The following is a 20,433-nucleotide window of genomic DNA, read 5'->3' as shown; positions in this document are numbered from 1 at the left end:
TTGAAAAATCAGGTACTTTTAAGTTCTTTTTAAGTATATTACATACTTAGTAGGCTGTATCGCATAACTAATCATATAACAAAAACTGCACTAGTAGTGGCAATAACCTGACTATAATATGTAGATTTTTTGTTATAATGATTTATGTATGTCAGTAATAAAAGATATACCACATTTAATTCAAATTATTTAACATCTACTCTTGTGTATCAACAGAATATCAGTCAATTTTCATGCAATCAATTCAAGAATGAACCTGCGACAACCTGTTCACTTCCTGTATGTGTCTGCAGGCAACATGATCAGTTCTGTAGTACAGTAGTTTAGTCTTTCAGTAGCCATCATTCATAGCTCGTGGTAACTACTGAGTCTCCTGGGACAAGCCAGTTAACCATGGAAGATTTCATTACAGTCTCAGACCCAAAGAAATATGGGGCACATGATGCTCGGCAAAAGTAACAGGATGATGCACTAGTACTCTGTGGCGTGCGATCTTGGGCCATTTTCTGTTGAAAGCCCTTAGGCTTACTTAATTCAGCTGACCCTCATTATCAGATACCTACACACAAGCACTTAGTCAAATTGCTACAAGACAAATTCTCACAGGTGAAGGAAAATCTTAAAAAAAAGTCTTGGAAGTGCAAAAACTGTATGCCTAACACTTGATATCTGGTCTAGCCATCAGACAAGATCATACTTGGGAATCACAGCTCATTATATTAGAAACTGGTCATTTGAAAATGTAGTGCTAGCTTGCAAGCCTTCCGTGGATGCCATACTGCACGCAGTATCATGGAAGAGTATGAGCAGGTCATCAAGGATTTTGATATAGGCTCCAAAATTACAAACATCATAACTGACAATGCTACTAATATGATCACTGCATTTTCTCTGCCAGGATTTCCTGATGCTATCTCAGAAGCAAATAATGACACTGATGAAGAAGAAGAGGATCTCGATGATTTGGATGGTAGTGGTACTGATCCTGCTGAACTGTTGGAAGTTTTACGAGCTGAGCATAATTCCTCCTTTGCACATGCATTGCAACTGGTCGTAAAAGGTGGCTTAAAAGAAGCAGGACAGTTGTTATGCTGAGCAAAGCATCAAAATTGGTTTCTTATGTGCATAAATCAACAATAACAACAGATGTTGTAGAAGGAGAAAGAAAATTAGAATCAGGTTGTGCTACTCGTTGGAATTTGCAATTAAAGATGATCAGATCTATTCTGAGAGTGCCAGAAGAAAAGCTGAACAGTTGGGATGGTGCACCAAAGCTTGGCGCTTATGACAAAAATGTTCTTAATGACATGCTAGAAATTTTTGAGCCATTTGAGGAGGCCACGACTGTGCCCAAAGACAGAATTCTGTTTCCTCTAGCCTAGTCATTCCATGTGTGCGAGGGCTCAAGTTTCACTGAGAGAAAATCCACTCTAAGTATAACAGTGGTTTGATATTTGGATTGAAGAGGTCATAACAGAAACGGAAAATATATCAAATGACAACTATTCTTGATCCAAGATTTAGATTAAATTGGTGTTCTGGAGAAGAGGAAAAGGTGGATCTTGAGTCTTCTGTCATAACTGCAGCCCTGTTTATGTCCAAAGATACTACAGCTTGTGCAAGCATGGATCCTGCCACAGAGCATACAGAAGATACACCAGGACCTAGTTCAACTGAACCAAAAGGTAAGACACTGTTTAGTTTTATGGGTAACCCAGTTCGACAATCAACTGATGTAACGCAGATTCAGGAGTCTATTGATATTGAATTTCAAAGATACCTGAGTCAGCCATACATTCCAGAAGAGAGAGATGTGCTAGCATACTGGAAAAGGCCACAGAGAAACATTTCCAACACTTGCTTAGATGGTACAAAAGTATCTATCAGTCCCTGCTTCTTCTGCCCCAGTAAAAAGGATTTTCAGTATTGCATGAAAAGTATTTCGCCCAGATAGATGTCGTCATACTGACAAGAATTTTATAAAATGCAATGATAAATCCTACAAGGAGATGATAGAGAACTGGTAATTGTATCAAAGAGAGAGAAATATAATTTTGTTTAGAACTTTTAAGTTTGTTTAAAGTTTTTCTGAAAAACATAATTTTGTTTAAATTATTCTGAACAGTATGACATTTTTTTTCATTTGCGGTGGAAATCTACTTTGTAGGAAATCTACTTTGTATTACAGTATTAAGAATAGCATTATAAAATTAAATTGAAAAATAAAAAGAAAGATTTTGTCATTACCTTAACCTGTGGGTAGACCAATTTTGATCACTTTTGTACATTAAACCCTATGAAAATCACTTCACCTCTTTTCGACACTATGAGATAAGGTTCATTGGCTTATACTGTGAGAACTACTCAGGTTTATCCTTTTGGATGGTTCCTCTTCATAAAGACTGCTGTAGTATAACACCCAATTTTCTCTCCATTAGATATTTGCATGTGAATTTTTATTAGATATTTGCTACTGATTTTAAAACAAACATATCACTAATAATAATAGAAAATCTGCTGAAATGTACGTGTACTTAAGTACATTGTCAAGTACTTGGACTTAAGTCTCAGGCAAATCTTCTGTACTTGTACTTGCTCTTTCTCTCAGTACTTGTACTTGTCCACAAGTACCGTCTCATGTACTTGGACCCATGCCTTGTATATATATATATATATATATATATATATATATATATATATATATATATATATATATATATATATATATATATATATATATATATATATATATATATATATATATATATATATATATATATATATATATATATATATATATATATATATATATATATATATATATATATATATATATATATATATATATACATATATATATATATATATATATATATATATATATATATATATATATATATATATATATATATATATATATATATATATATATATATATATATATATATATATATATATATATATATATATATATATATATATATATATATATATATATATATATATATATACATACATATACAGGCAGTCCCGGTTTATGACGGTTCCGGCTTACGACGTTCGAATTCTGGCGCTTTTCAAATATATTCATCAGAAATTATTTCCTGGCTTACGACGCATGTTCCGGGGTTACGATTGGCGTCGTCATCGCCGATCCGACGGAAGAAATTTGGCCCCAAAACAGCAGAATAATCATAATTTGAAGGTTTTTTTGATGTAAAACTCAATAATAATGCAGTTTACGTCGTTTTCAATGCACCCAGAGCATTAAAAGTAAGGTTTTCTTATGATTTTTGACGATTTTCGGGTTACGACGCGGCGCAAGAACGGAACCCCCGTAAATAAACCAGGGACCCTGTATATATATATATATATATTTTATATATATATATATATATATATATATATATATATATATATATATATATATATATATATATATATATATATATATATATATATATATACATACTGTATATATACAGACAGTCCCCAGTTATCGGCAGGGTTGGTTATCAGCAATCTGGTTTTACAGCGCTTGTCTAGCAACAAAAATTGGCGATTTTCAGCACCGATAAGCCCTGAAAATCTCAGATTTTTTATTATCGGCGATTTTCACTTGTCACACCATCAGAACGGTTGCCTCGCAGATAACTGGGGACTGCCTATATAATATACATACTGTATATAGATCGGTACCTCTGTTAGGTGTGTATCAGTGCCAATACCCAATTATCGGTGCTGTTAAGCAGAAATCTGCAATTTTTGGCGCCAAAAATTGCCAATATTTGTCGATAGACAAGCCCCATAAGACCGGATCACCAATAACCGAGCCTGCCATTATCCGAGTTTATGGCACTTATATACAGGCAGTCCCCGGTTATCGGCAATCCAGTTTTATGGCGCCTGTCTAGTGATGAAAATCGGCAATTTTTGGCGCGGAAAATCGCCAATTTCCACTAATTGGTGCCGATAACTGGGTATTGACACCTATACTGTACATATCTATACAGAGGTGCCAATCTTTAGTTATCGGTGCCTATACCCCGGTTATTGGTGCGTTAAGTTCCGAAAATCTGCGAATTTTGCTTATCGTGACGCTGTCAGAATGGAACCACTGCCAATACCGGGGACTTCTTGTATATATATATATATATATATATATATATATATATATATATATATATATATGTGTGTGTGTGTGTGTGTGTGTGTGTGTGTGTGTGTGTGTGTGTGTGTGACTACACACATACACACACACAGGCAGTCCCCGGTTATTGGCAGGGGTTCCGTTCCCGACAGTGTGACAATAACCGAAAATCACCAGTAACCGAAAATCGGCTATAATAGCCCTGATCCCTGGTTATCGGCGCTGATATCCAGTTATCGGCGCCAATAGCCAGGGATCGGTGCCACCGACAAGTGGGGATCAGTGCCGATAACCAGGGATTGGCACAGGTAACTGGAGATCAGCGTATATCCGTGCCGAAAATCCAGTTATCGTTGTCACTAGACGAGCCATAAAACCGGATCGCCGATAACAGGGGACTGCCCGTATAAATATGTAATCATGACCTCATTCTGATACTCCAGATGGAGAGTTGAATTCTGCTGCAAACATAGAATTTCATCATATTCTTGCATTTGGGTGTGAGGCCTTGTATCTGACGAGCAAATCCAAAACGTGTGACGAAATCATAAAAGTTAAAAGGGCTTTGTTGTCAAGATATGAACCTGTTGTGCCACAGGGTGTCTTGTCAGAAGGGCATGGTCCAGATCAGTAGTGTTGCTATCAAGTTATTCATATGCTGGGATAGGATTTCTCTTAATGCTCATTAGCAGTAGAAGTGTCTGCGCGATATTTAGATAAGATTTACTTTTCAAAATATGGAACACATCAAGGATACATAGCCAGTACCTGTCCTTGGCACTGCCAGTGATGTTTATTTAGGTCTTGCCTCATCAGCATTTTATAGTATTATGCCTGCCTTCATATTGCTCATTGAAGGAACCTTCTTGGACATGACATGAAGTCTTTTTTTTGAGAAATGCATAATGGTTATCCCAATATAGTAGCCAGGGCATCCATGGACTGGGTATTGGAACTATTAGACCATATTTATCTTCCTTAGGGCGTCATGCATGGGCTGGGCTGGATTTTTCCTCACCAGGTGGCTCAACATTTTTGGAATTTTACAGTAGATTATGAGTTAAGGTTAGCAGGTTTAATGTGTTTGTTGATGATATTGAGGAGAAGAGAAAAGAATATTGGAAGAACTGAAAAGAAATACTATAAAATCAATTCAATTGAAGCTGCTGCCTTTTCAACAGAACTTGTCTGAAAGATGGTTTACTTCCTTCTGTTATTATTATGATCAAAATGATGGTGACAGTAACCATCCGTTATTTTACGCATTATTTCATACTGCAAGTCCTTCAGACTAAACGGTAAAAATTGAAGCAGTTCAGTTGAAATAGGTTACCCTTTTTTAGGACATTGTACTGTTAAATTTATCAGTTTGGAAAATCTCATGGCCAGGAATTGAGAGTTTAAATCTTATAAAAAACTATAGTTTTTTGTTAGTAAATACTAGTTAGTCTGAAAACCATATCTATATGAGGACTTAGGGTCCAGTGAGTCTCATTGTGTGGGTAGAGGCAGATAGTATTCATTTTCTGTACTTTTAACAGATGTCATGGATGGAACTCATGATGTCTGATCCTCCTGTAGCAGAAACATACCTTCCTCTTGAGGCTCATATGTATTTCATCTCAACTTTTGATGGCAAAGCTCAGGAAGTAAAGCACAAAGAAGTTAGTCGACTTTAGGATCCAGAGATCTTTATTAAACAGTTTAACACTTAATAATAAGTACATTGGTAAGTTTATACCAGTTAATCTGGTCAACATGCAACAAAAGTTATTAATTTGATGTTTGAAAGTTTCACATAACCCCACCATTAATAAGATTTGACTTCTATAAAGTTATGCAAAGGCAACATAATCCCACTTTTTATAATAGATTGGGAATCATTTAGACATTTGACACTGATGTACCATTGAACTAAGTGACTCAGTCCTTTTAACAATTTCTGAAACAATGGATGTGGAAAGCAGAAAAAATAAAAGCTCAAGCTGCCTTGTTACATTTTCTATTTGATGTAATCTTCAAGTTTTAAAAGAAAAGAAAGTGACCCAAATATGGAATCAGAGCTTGAAAACTTTACTTTTGAAGCAGTGAATTGCAGTTGCACTGCCCTTTTTACAATTGATTTATTTTGTATTTGTAAGATTAACATTTTTATCTGTCTACTTATTGTTCAAGAAATCTCCACACATGGTCAGTTTTATGATGTTTATTGTACTTACAGTGTGCATGGTTAGTGATTGTCCATATGTCCCTCTGTCATTGTAACTCCTGCATAGTTGAAGGAATTTCTGGTGCAAAGTTAGACCATCGTGCATACATATGCATGAAGGGATATGTCTTTCTGTCCATCTGTTTGTCAGTCAGCATGTCTTTCATGTTTGTTTTCTCTTCAAACATTCATACGTTTAAAAGAGATTTCAGTCAAACTTTGTACATAAGCAGACCATCACTCAGATTGGTTTGAAGGAAGATCATCTCTCTGTTTAAATGTTCTTTTGTCTGTCAATGTCCTTCACATTATCTTAGGTCTTAACTCTTCCTACTCACTCTTCCTACTCAGTTAATGTGGTACCAGTGCGGCAGCAAAGCCAAGTCTGTGCCTTAGTCCAACCACAGGATTTGGAGTCAGAATTAGTGTCTGAGTTTAGAATTCAGATATCAGTTACAGTCTGTCTATCACAATCAAGAGGAACAGTAAATGGAAGAAATAGTAATGGGTTTAAATACAACATGTAAGAAAACCTACCAGCATTTATGCCTATGTACATTTTTATTGTGGTCAAAGCAGTATAGTAAATAAATCAGCAATTAGTAATAATTTAAAGGATATTCCCTGTCTCCTTAAGAATTTTGGAGTTAATAGTACAATTAAACAAGCACCTATAAAGAACTTCCCAGCAATACTGAAGGATGTGTGTAGCAAATACAATGTAAGTCCTATGATAAATTTTATATTGGTCAAATTGGAAAATTATTGGAAAAGATTAAAAAAACTTATAAAATATATAAGATATGTGCAATTGAATAGTAAAATTTCATACATATTAGTGAAAATCATACAGTCAGTTGGGAAGGGCAAAGAAGATAGTTTTCCAGTAATGTATTGGAAAGAAACATTATTTAGTCCAGTTTTATAAAAGAAAGCTTTTCTAAAAATATCATTATCAGTTAAGGCATGTATAACCATGATCCATTCATTTCAAAAGAAATAGGTAAAGTGTGAATATTTTAGGAAAGGTAGTTGGCATGAGACAGGGACGAAAGGTGTAAGTCCACCAATATAGATTAACAGACTTATAAACAGAATAAGATCTCAGATGCTAAGGAATTTACTGATGCCTTCCCTTCTGTTCCCACCTATCAGGTGGGAATACAGCATTTGGTTTTCAGCTGTCTGTATGCTTGTTTATAATGTTTCTCTGGCATATATGTTGTAAATTTTTACTACTATGTATCAGTCCTCTGACAGTGCCCTGAATACAAAGACAAAATTGGTCAGGATTAACACCCTGTGGTACATGTGTGTGTGTATTTGTATGATATATGTATGTGGGTGTATATATATATATATTATATATATATATATATATATTAATATATATATATATATATATATATATTTATCCTTTTATATGATATATATATATATATTTCTTATATATATATATAAAGATCAGTACAAAATATATAATATATATATATATATATAGGAAACTGCTTATCTAAAAATCTGGTATTATATTACCAATATATTAAGTAGGTGTGATATACCGATATAGGTGATCTTTTATATATAGGTTGAAGAATATATGATATATAAATAGAATCAGTGTGTATGTGTATGCCAATAGCGGGGCCATTATATATGGACTGTTTTTTACGATATATGCAATATATATATATATATATATATATATATATTATATATATATTATATATATATATATATATATATATATATATATATATATATATATATAATATACAATAAATATACTATATAGAACCCATACTATATCCTCGACCTACCAGAATATATTATATACAGTAGTCAGTTTCGACGTAATCAGTTTGAAATGTTGAGTAAATTTTGCATCGGAGCTCGAACAACAACTGGAATCCAACCTGATGAATCATATGATGTTTGTAAGCAAAAGTGTTTCAGTCAGCTGCCGCTAGTTGACGTTGTTGGCTATCTACATTCAGACATTTGGATATTATGTGTACAGTATAGATGATAAAAATTTGGTATAGTACATACACTATAGTATGTTAATAACTGTTAATTTGAAAACAAGTGTAATCTCTGAAATACAGTACTGTACGTATACTATAGATGAGAAAGTGTTTACATGGCAACCAGGGTCTCCTGCTCAATTTTTTTTTAGACAGACACACACGTGCATTTCTGTAGCGAATGCAATGTTTACGTGTGCTGTTCGGTAATGAACGCCTTCTTAAGCTTCTCGGTAAAGAAGAGGTTAGCCTGAGGTTAACTCAGAGGTGCTGCTTACAGGGATATTTTATGGAAAAAAATATGTTAGGCTATCATAACATTTATTGAAAGATGTTTTACAGTGATTTTGTACACTATTCCGGTAGCCTCTGCGTGAAATTTACCATAAATTAATACTGAACGTAAACAACATTTATGTAATTAGTACAGCGATATGCCCCCAAAATGGCACTTTGGTTTGTTTACATCCGCTCATACCACAAGCTTCCACTTAGGAAATTTTTCGTAATTTTATAATAACAGACATACAGTAATTCGGCTTATTTTTAATATTGTATTATTAATTTACTGTAATAATCAGGCTTGTTTTTCAATATTATTATTAACAACAGTTTTTGTGTATGCCCATTATACATTCTGGTAGTGCCTATAGGCTACCTAGCCTAGCCTATGGCGCTCGGTCTACCATCGGTAATATGGCCGCATTGGTCCTTGGTCAATTTTTTCGATACAGTATGTATTTAAAAATGTAAAAAGTGCTTCTAATATGGTAAGTTATTTAACTCTGAACTTATTTAATTGTAATTTGTGTACCGTAATGTTTTGTATAAAAAGGCAAGGTTAGGGTAATGACTGGTGGTCTAGAACGGATTAATCCATTTTCAGTTATAACCTATAGGAGAAATTGATTCAGAATTCGACTGGAACAGATTAACGTTGAGGACCAGGGCTCTATTATATATATATATATATATATATATATATATATATATATATATATATATATATATATATATATATATATATATATATTATATATATGTCTTTCGAAATATATGGTTGCAATGTTCAAATAGTGTTTTATGGGTTTTTTATTATATATATATATATATATATATATATATATGTATATGTGTGTGTGTATATATATATATATTTTATATAAATATATATAATATTACATATATGTAGGCAGTCCCCGGTTTACGACGGGTTCGTTTTTACGCCGTGTCATAAACTGAAAAATCATCGTAAACCAAAAAATCGTCAAAAATCCCAAGAAAACCTTACTGTTAATGCTTTGGATATATTGAAACCAATATGTTCCAATACTGTACATATATATAAATTATATATATATATATATATATATATATATATATATATATATATATATATATATATACAGTATATATATATATATACAGGCAGTCCCCGGTTATCGGCGGGGTTCCGTTTCTGAGGGTGTGATAACCGAAAATTGGTGATTTCGGTGATTTTCGGGGGTTATCGGCACCAAAAAGCGCCAATTTTAGGTTATCGGCGCCTCTGTTAGGTTATATATCGGCACCAATACCCAATTCAGCGCCAATAAGAGGAAATCGGCGATTTTTGGCGCCGAAAATTGCCGATTTTGATCACTAGACAAGCACCATAAAACCGGATCGCTGTTAACCGAGCCCGCCATTAACTGGGGAATGCCTGTATATATATATATATATATATATATATATATATATTTATAGTAAACCCGTAAACCCGAGGATGAGGATACCACAACCCCCCACGAATAGCTAAAACCAGTGAATGCTTAGAACCCTTCTAAACACACTTAGAACTGCCTCTTTTGATAGTTCAAACACATACAAAACAAACTGAAAATGCTTATACCGGTAATATCCTACTTACGATGGGGTTAGGTTCCAAAAAAAACATCGTTTATTGGAAAAACGTAAGAAATACCAAAACGTATATCTTGAACATTGCCAGCCTACACTAGCGTATTCGGTACCATGTACTATATACGTAGGTGGTAGCCTAGCCTACACTATAAAATATACTCTTTACATACACAGTATAGTATTTAATTATTAATATCAGCTAATTCTGGAGGTTCATGCAAAGTGACTTATGATAATTCAATACAAAGAGAAATTGAATAACAAACAAGAATTAGCTTAGCCTACAGTATGGAATATTGCATACATACACGGGAGCATAACCTACATTATACTGTACTCTATATTCGCATATCGTATTATACAAATGTCAACATAATGAATATGCATCTTTTCCATGGATCTTTTAAAATGTTATGCCTTAATTCACTGTATCCAATAATATTGTATATATTCTTATATTGCTTTTGTATTAAAAATTGCATTCAGAGCGATCAGTGTTTTGGTTTGGAAATGTTTACGTGGTGTTTATTTCGCCGCATTTAACTCAGTTCAGAGTGCTTTTCTTGCTTCTAGTTAGTGTAAATGAATCTCTAGAATCTAGATACTTTATTTATAAGGGGCAAGGTTATTTTTCATCATATGAAGTTTTTTAAGTCGAAATATAACTAAAATATGTCTCATAGTGAAATTAATTTATCTATTATTTTTGTAAATAGATGACGTTGGCCATTTGGGGGCGTTTGTTTTGTGTAAAAAAAAATTCAAGATTCCATTCACTATTTTCACTTCATTTCATCATAATACTAGCTTTACGTATTTATTGTTTTTCGGCATAAAAATAACAGTAATGTGTTCTTTCATGTGCAGTAGTTTTAAAATACTTTCTCTCCCATTTTAATTACAGTCGAGTCTCATCCATGTTGCCGATGCACGATAATTTGCAGTACAGTGAACGCCCCGTATTCGCTGGGGATGCGTCCCACACCCCCCCGCAAATAGCAAAAATCAGCGAATACTTAAATCCCCTCAAAAAACACTTAGAACTGCCCATTTTGATAGTTTAAACACAGAAAAACCCTGTAAAAATGCATATGCCTGAGTGTTTTAAAAGTTTTATCACAAAAAGTGCATTTATTCATGAAAATTATATGAAAATACAGTAATTAGTGAATATTTCTCAGTGAAAAATACCGCAAATGGGCGAATTTTCCGCAAATGATGGCTAGATGTGTTCCACAGAGAAACCCGCGAATGCATGAGAACGCGAATACGGGGGGTTTACTGTATAGTCATTAGCAGCTTGAACATTGTTTTCTCAGCTTCAGCTACAACTTGCAGCTTAAATTTAGCAGTATATTTCCTTGACGATCTTTTATCCATACCGAATAAGGGTATAATGTAAAAATATATAATTCCTATTCTACTTGAAGTCATTTGTGCCATAGCCTAAGGTAATTGTTTATTACCATACGATGGTTGAAATACAGGTAAATGGCTGTTGTTATCCGATTTGGTTATAAGCAAAACAACAGTTCCTTGGTCGGTTGTTTATGGCTGTACACATTTACGCAAAGTATAACATTACTAACAATACTTTTATCATTCATTTTTACTTTTTTAACTAGAAGATGGGATAAAGAGATGGAGGAAAAGTGTCTATTGTAATTTGGTCTCTCTCACTGCCGGATTATGCTGCTGCCTGCGCCCATGCGAAATTTAAAAATATTTTATAAATAATATTGTCGTATCAGTGTTAACTGCTTACCCCATTGCAAAATCGAATTACAGTAAGGTGAATTATCGAAACTCGAGCATTACCTGGGTATTTTAATAGTTTTATCACAAAAAGTGCATTTAGTCATGAAAATGAGATGAAAGTACAGTATTTAGTGAATATTTCTCAGTGAAAAATACTGTGAACGGGCGAATTTTCCACAAATATTGGGTAGATACGTTCCAAAGAGAAATCCATGAATATGTGGGTCCGCGAATCGTGAGAACGTGAATACGGGGGTTTTCTATATAATTTTATATATATATTCAGTATATAGTATATATGGATATATATTTTTTATATAAATTTATACACACATTATATATTATATACTGTATGTTGTGTGTATATGTGTGTGTGTATGTGTCCATTTTCTTTGTTTTCTTCTTATGTGGCTGTCTTATCTGCTTTTTACTGCTCCAGGCTATGCCCTTCTTTTAAGAAAGGATCCATTGACCAAGATCTTTGAGAGGCTGGATTGCAGTTGGTGGGCTGTTAAACTATTTTTCTATAATGACAGTTACTGATGCAGCACATTTATATAATATTCAAGTGGCCTAAGCTTTGGGCTTGATTTATTGTTGACAAAAGATGTAATTCTTATGAGGATGAACATTGTCTTATTAGCTGAACACTTTTAGTAAAGAATTAGAATGTAAAGTTTACTTTTCTTGGTGGTAATTGTATTCTTTGCCATGTTTATAATTTTTGTTACACAATTTTATTTGGTATAGGCTTAAATGTGATAAAATTATAGCAAATTTTGAATACCTTTTGTAGGTTTAAGTATTTTAAAATATTGTGCAAGAAGCATAAATGCAATTCCTTCTGGCAGGTTTATTATCCTGAGGTTCATAATTAGAAAATATGAACTTAACCTTGTACATCAGATGGAGATAATGTTTATTGCTTTTACAGATTTCATGGACTTCAAGTATGTGTGAAGATCCTGTCACCAAGGCCTTGCTCATCCCATCTGAAGTATATAAACATTACTGGCAGACTTTTGAGTATGATTTTTAGAAATTCACATTACTTCCAGTCTGATGTGATTTTTAGAATCTTGCAGTACTTGCAGACTGTTGAGTATGACTTTCAGAAATTTACATTACTTGCAGACTGTTGAGTATTTGTAGGAATTGTTATAGGTGATATTGGTAGTTTTAAAAGTGAGTATATGAAAGAGCCAGTCAGTATTTAATTTGTCTAAAGTATTTTAATACTGTATTCCATTAGAACTATGAAAGGCTACTAGTATTTAAAAGATGTTGTTATTGTTTATCTTTTAAAAGACCAAATAGAGCACCTGTCGTAAGGCCAGCTACTCACTCACACTGGTGCTAAAGTGAGACAGTGCCATTAGTAATTCATATGACTGCCAGAGCCATTGAAGATTTGGTTTTGTTCCTTTGAGAACATTTTTACATAATCCCACTTAAGCTAGCTTGGGATGAAGATAAATAAACTTAATATGGGAACTTCAAATATTATAGGTTGACTGTTGTGCTGAGATCATATTTACTTCAGATTCATAGCTATTCTGTTGGCAAATCAGATTTTAGGCAGTATCATAATGACTTGGGAAGAGGCATGTCCTGGAGTTTGACACCTGATAATAAGAATTAGCAACTTCAAGATGGGAAACCTGCTTATTTATGACATAATTGTACTGCTAAGCCTGCCATGAAAATCCCTTTTAAGGCAGAACAATGTCATTTTTTTTTATTATATTTTGAAAGTGCATTGCCCAGTGACACTTTATCTTATTTGGAGATTTCCCAACCCCAGGTCATGCTTCAAATTTGTGTAAGTGAGCAGGGCTTGCATGCAAAACAGGAAAGTATACTTTAGTATGGATATCTTTATAAGAAATAGTTAAGCATTTTTGTGTGAAGTATACAATTCTCATTTGTGTAACATTCATGTATTTCTCATGTATAAGTAGTCTTTCATGAATTTAGGATTTTTGAAACTTTGTACTTATTGTCTGAGACTACGCTTTCTACTTGAATTTATTAGAAACTTTAGATTCATGCTCTGTTGTTTTGTACTGACAGTTTAATTGAAGTGTATGTGGAAAGAAAATTTGTATGGAAATAATTACCATGTTTTTGTGTAGTTTTATATTGTGTATAAGAAGAATATTTTTGTAGGGGAATTTATATTGTTTTACTAGTGTTGATAATTTTAAATTGTAAGACCTTTGTAACATTTGTTATATTAAAGTTTTGTAGAGTTCTCATTATCTATATATTATAGATTTTCCTTTAGATTATAAATTAAAAAGATAAGAGAAAACTGCACAAAAGTAGATGAGTAACAACAGTGGTCCAGTTTTTAAGAGATTAATCAGGCTGCAGAGTAGGCGAGAATATGCAGTGTTAGGACAAGGGAATGAAAGACTGCTCTCTCTCTCTCTCTCTCTCTCTCTCTCTCTCTCTCTCTCTCTCACACACACATACATTTAATATTAAAAATTGGATTGAAGTACAAAAAGAGAAACAGTTTTGAAAATAATAATTGATGGAAGGTTCATTATTGATGAAACAGTTCCCAGGTAAGAAATATATTACAGGTGAAAGTTAGAGTTTTGGAAGTAATCTGATGCCCAGCAACTTCCATTTAGTTATCTTTAGTTAAGATTTAGGGGGTTTCTATGTTACTTTGTACCAGCAAGCCATTTTTTTCATATTTAGTGGCCTTGCACTAGCTATGTTATCACCTTGCCTGTGCCCCAACATCTTTACTAAGACTTTACTCAGGGGAACTGGGCTTTCTTATAAGTATCTTCATCATTGCATGCCTTTTAAATCTGTAGTTAATTTTGAATTGGAGAGTGAGGACAAGCCAAAACTTCTATTTCAAACAAAACTATTAATTTTCAAGGCCTAAAGTTAAGAAAAATATAAAAGGAAGTTCAAAGCAAAAGATTTGCAATAAAATTGAAATACAAAAATATATTTAGAAATGCAAACCACATAAAGGAAAAAGTGATTGATTAAAAAAGGATTTTGACAAAGGAAAAATCTATTTCTGGAAGGGCCCGTGTCACCCGGTGAAATAGTCCATTCAGCACTTATTTCTAGGTAATTCCGTTGCTAGATACCCAGAAAGCTAAATGAAATGCTGGAGTTACTACCCCAGAGCGAGCTCCACTAGATGGAGTCGTGTATGGAAAAGGGTGAACTACAAAAACACGGAACCTTATCCTATAGAGATTCCCAATGTCAAAAGTCCCAACGAGAGAGGTGCCGATACAAGCCCATGCACTACTCGCGGACTGTATACAAGGCAACACTACGCATTCCATGTTAGCACCCACCTCACTAGAATGAAGTTTATCAAGGGGAGGGAGAGAATGAAAAACAGGGGTGGGTCACGGGGGTGACGGGCCCCTCTCCAGAAATAGATTTTTCCTTTGTCAAAATCCTTTTTCTGGATCGAGTCCCGTGTCACCCGGTGAAATAGTAACAGAGAAATGAACATCATTCTTATGCTATTAAAGACTTAAATAGAAACGTTGAAAACTAGGAGAATTCTACCCTGAACATAAGTAAGGTCCTCTGAGTTCATGTAATGAAAATAATGTAAGTGGTCACCGTCTAAGATCATGAGCTTAGAATAGCACCTGAATAGGCTTGTATTAAGAAAATACTTCCTGCCTAATAGCAGACCCAATGACAGTGCCCACGGAATTACCTAGAAATAAGTGCTGAATGGACTATTTCACCGGGTGACACGGGACCCCGATCCAGAAATCTAAATGTTACTTCAACTGCTTAGAGCAAATTAATTTGGCTAACCTTCTTTCACTTTTAAATTTACATTTAAATATATAAAATCTTAAGTAGATACATTATTATTAGAGACCTCATAGCAGTGGTCCCTTATGGCTGATTACAAGGATGACTTATAACTGTCTTCAATTTCTGCTACTTCCTACTGAAGGGGAGTATAGTTTTAGCAGAGGATCCAACATATACTAGATGGTACTATGAACATTCATATTTGTTTGCAAGTTCAGACTCATAATAAGGTAACAGTTTTTCTGTTATCACTGACAAAGTTTTCAATTCTGTAACTGAAGAATTGTTGAAAGGGAGGTTTCTGTGAGGTGTCTGTTGAAAAGTGAATACAATATACTAGTTTTGGAAGTGGAGCATGAGGATTTTTAAAAACTTCTAATTGAAAAGTTTAGTAAAATGTAATACTTGAAAACAAAATTATTTTTTACAAACCTGTTACTTATACAGTTTATTATAGGAAAATTAAATCCCAGTCACCATAATCCTCTTTAAAAGATAAGTTAGTCAACCAGTAGTACACACAAGCTATAGTGGTTGCAGTCAGTCAGTCGAGTCACTTTTCATGCATCTGATCTCCTTTAGGTTCAAGATGGGACTATGAGGTTTGTTTGAAAGAAAAATTTAGTTTTTTTAAAAACTATTTGTTTCACAACAAACACATCACTTAAAATTAGCCAAAATCACAATTTAGGTGGGAAGGATTGAACTTTGTATAAGGCCTCTGGCTGGTAAATGAAACTTAAAGGATTCTTTGGAAAGCACCTTGGATTTGAATGTTTCATTTCAAGGCAGAATCTCTGAATTTGTTTAATTTCACATCTTCTTAATCCTTTAGTCAGGAACTCTCTGGGCACTTGCCAAAAGAAGAACTCTCACTTGGTAGGTATCCCTCTGAGCTATGCCTTTGTTGGGCATTGTGGTAAATAAGTCATTCCCAGTGTCCAGCTACCTAGCAACACTTTGCTGTCTATGCTTCCAGAATTTGTGAATGTTAAGCTCTTATTTCCCATTTCCTTGGTCATTCATTCCCTGTGGGTTTTCAGCAATAACCCTCTGTTAAAGGTTTGTGGATAATTCTCCCAAGTTCCTTAAGTATTATTGTGTATTGCCTTTATTTTGTGGAGGGACCGTAAGATCCTTTTTCCAGTCACTCTGGCCTTTATAAGTATAGAGGGCATTTGTTTTCAGTGAATAACTGCTGTTCATCATTACCAACTTTGTCTCTAGGAGTAAACATTTCCCAGTTATTTGGTAAATTGTGCTTTCATTTTGTCATATGGTGTTTGAATTTATATACCTGTTTTATTCTTGTAACTGGTTCTTTCCTCATCTTTTTACTCCTCAGTATTAAATTAACATTCAGCAGTCCATTATGTGTTGTGAAAGCCTCACCCTTTTCTTTGATGTTGTCTGAACTTCTCATTATAATAAAGTCAATATGTACTTTATCATCTTACTCTTTGCTTCTCAAACATTGTCTTCAGTAGCATCAATCCCTGACTCTAGCAAAATTTCAATACTGTTTCTCACACTTGATTTCTTTCTCCTAAGCCATGTCTACTCAAAACTTCCACAGTGCTAATGCAGTCTGTTTCTATGTGGCTGTTTAGATCTCCTCCTGTCATACCCCATCTAAGTATGGGCACGAGTGTTTCAGGTGTGGAAAGAGAGGGCATATGTTGGTGAACTGTCCACAAGCGAAAGAGTCGAAGTGTTTTGGCTGCAGAAAGATGGGGCATCAAGTGAGAGACTGCCAGAGAGGAAGGAGAGTAGGAGTAAGTGGAAATTGTTGTGGAAACTGTGGAATGAGTGTGCATTTTTCCAGAACACATAAGAACCCTCAGAGCAAGTATGAAGGTTGTGGAATGGAGGGTCACGTGAAGGAAGTCTGCTGTACCAAACCCCAACCCCAGGGAAACTTAAGTGTGAAGGGGTTTACAGTGGTGAGGCCTCTGGTGTGGAAGGGATAGATGTGTTGCATGCAAGAGAAGGGTTTGTAAGTGGGAATGTTTGTTTTGGGAAACGAGTAGAAAGTTGTTTGTGTGTTAGAGTAGAATGTAGTGGAATGTTACTGAAAATGTTGATTATACTGGTTGTAGCGGAAATGTGGTTTTCAGAAAGGCGTAGGAGAAAATAAAAGAAAATATAGCACGTAGGAAGGAATGTGCTGGATATGTATCAGGGATTGAAGGATTGGAAGTAAAGGTATGTGTGAGGTTTGTGGAGTCGGTTGTGGTTGGAGGAGGAGGATTTTTGTGTTGTGGAAACATAAAATCGTTCACTTACGAACCCCCCACTTTCTCTGCACACGCTATATTCGTTACTTTGAGAACCTTACATCCAAGAACCCCCAGACTTGTTCACTCATGAACCTCTACGTTCCAAGGACCACTTAAATGAGTTCACTTAAGAACCATAGGTTCATGAACACCCCAGAAATCATCTGCATGCCCCTTTCACCCACAAAGCCAGATGCGGTAAAGCTCCACCCATTTTCACACCAGAATACAGCATCTTGGTTTCAGCACGCAGATGCTCACATCCACGTGGCACGCATCACAGAGAAGACCAAGGCAGACGTTACCATGACAACGCTACCTGAAGAGGTCTTAAATAACAAGATCACCCCATGGCTTGACTCAGAGCCAGACAAGGTCACTGTACACAGCCTTGCGAGACAAGCTGATACAAACGTATTCCATGCCTGTCCCTGAGAGAGCGCAGCGTGCCCTAGACCTATTAACCCAGCCCCTGGGGGAAACATCACCCAGGGACGCCTGGGACGAACTGCTAGGTGTCGACGCAAATGGGCACAGGAAGGAAATCAGCCTGACAACAGCAGTATTCCTGTGGCGCCTTCCGCAGGAGGTGAGGGGCCAAGTTACTGACGCAGACGCCCTTCCCATGGATGAGCTGGTCGACGTCGCCCAGAAAATCCATGAAGCCACTAAGGCCTCCAAGCACACTGCCACCCTCGCAGCCTCCAGCCTGACGTCGGAGGACGACGACCCAGAGAACACAAACGTGATCTACAGGAGGAGAGCACCACCAAGGGAGCAGAGAGCGTGGAAGAACCCGGCGTGGTGCTATTTCCACAGAAGATTTGGCCCCAGTGCCAGGAACTGCAGAACCCCCTGTTCCTTCACAAAAAACCAGAAGGGCAGCCACAAGTAACAGCAGTGGCCACAAAATACAATGACTCGTGACCAGCAGGTTTCTTCATCAGAGACGATACACCAAAGCGGCACCTGCTGGTTGACACGGGCGCAATGCAGTCGGTGTTCCCTCCGTTGGAGGAGGACTACGCCTGGACAGCTGACTCCAAGACCTCCCTGGTAGCCGCGAACGGAACCCCCATCCGCTGCTATGGAACAACGACCCGCACAATCTCCATCTTGGGCCGCAGGTATCACTGGCCTTTCGTCATTGCAGAGGTCAAGTTCCTCCCCCTGAGCGCCGATTTCCTGGGACACCACGGACTCCTGGTTGACGTTGGCAGGCAACGAGCTCCGCCAGTTGCCAGGGACCAGTGCCAAGCATGGCATCTACCACCACATCACTACAACAGGTCTCCCAACTCGTGCCAAGTTCCGACGCCTGCCCCTCCCCCCTCCAAAACTACAAGACACCAAACAGGCCTTCGCCGAAATGGAACAGATGGGCGTTTGTACCAAAGCATCGAGCCTGTGGGTTTCTCCCCTGCATATGGTAAAGAAGTCGGATGGTTCCTGGAGGCCTTGCAGAGACTACCATCACCTGAACTTAGTCACCACACCAGACTGCTACCCACTGCCGAACATGCAAGACCTAACAAGCACCCTTCATGGGGCCAAGGTCTTCACAAAGATGGACTTGCTAAAATCATACTTTCAGGTTCCTGTGCATCCTGATGACGTCCCAAAGACAGCCATCATCACACCGTTCAGGACGTACACCTTCTCCTACTCCACCTTGGGCCTCAAGAATGCGGGGGCCACATTCCAGCGCCTGATGGACACCATCCTGGGGGACCTGCCCTTCTGCGTCTGTTACATAGACGACATCCTTATCTTCTCCAGGTCCCCAGAGGAACACCTTCGCCACGTCCATGCCATCCTGAAGTGCCTGCAAGAGAACGGATTAGTCGTCAGGTTTAACAAATGCACATTTGAGGCAGAAAAAATAGACTTCCTCGGGCACAAGATCTCCCCAGCAGGAGTACACCCCATGGCCTCCAAGGTGAAAGCAATAAAAAAGTTCCCGATGCTGCAGACAATCAAGGCCCTTCAAGAGTTCCTCAGCATGGTAAACTACTATCGCTGATTCATCCCAGGTATCGCCCACATCATGTATCCCTTGACCGGAGTCCTGAAGGGCAAGCCAAAAACACTGATGTGGGGCGCTCCACAACAGCAGGCATTCAAGGAGAAAGACAGCTCTTGCGAGTGCCACCAACTTAACGCATCATAACCCCACCGCTTCCCTGAGACTCACCACCGACACCAGCAACATCACCTTTGGAGCAATGCTCGAGCAAGTAGTCAACGGCACCCCCCAGCCTCGAGCGTTCTTCAGTCGTAAGTTGT

At 36.4% G+C, this 20,433-nt stretch overlaps 1 protein-coding gene across 3 annotated transcripts in view; it reads left to right on the top strand.

Annotated features, from left to right (window-relative positions):
• Positions 1–14,302, top strand: part of LOC136853380 (pyrimidodiazepine synthase-like) — a 62,765-nt gene extending 48,463 nt beyond the window's left edge. For 2 of the 3 annotated variants that reach the window (XM_067128830.1, XM_067128847.1), the window contains exons 6-7: positions 5,692–5,879; positions 12,981–14,302. In XM_067128830.1, the coding sequence (XP_066984931.1) occupies positions 5,692–5,829 (138 nt within the window). In that variant the 3' untranslated portion in view covers positions 5,830–5,879; positions 12,981–14,302. The remainder of the gene's footprint in view (positions 1–5,691; positions 5,880–12,980) is intronic. The other variant, XM_067128838.1, reaches the window with a different exon arrangement.
• The last annotated feature ends 6,131 nt before the right edge of the window (positions 14,303–20,433 follow it).

The sequence above is a fragment of the Macrobrachium rosenbergii genome, chromosome 3, assembly GCF_040412425.1.
Source record: "Macrobrachium rosenbergii isolate ZJJX-2024 chromosome 3, ASM4041242v1, whole genome shotgun sequence".
Classification (NCBI taxonomy): Eukaryota; Metazoa; Arthropoda; class Malacostraca; order Decapoda; family Palaemonidae; genus Macrobrachium; species Macrobrachium rosenbergii.
Note: the sequence above shows the minus strand (reverse complement) of the source record. Positions and strands in the feature narration are given on the sequence as shown.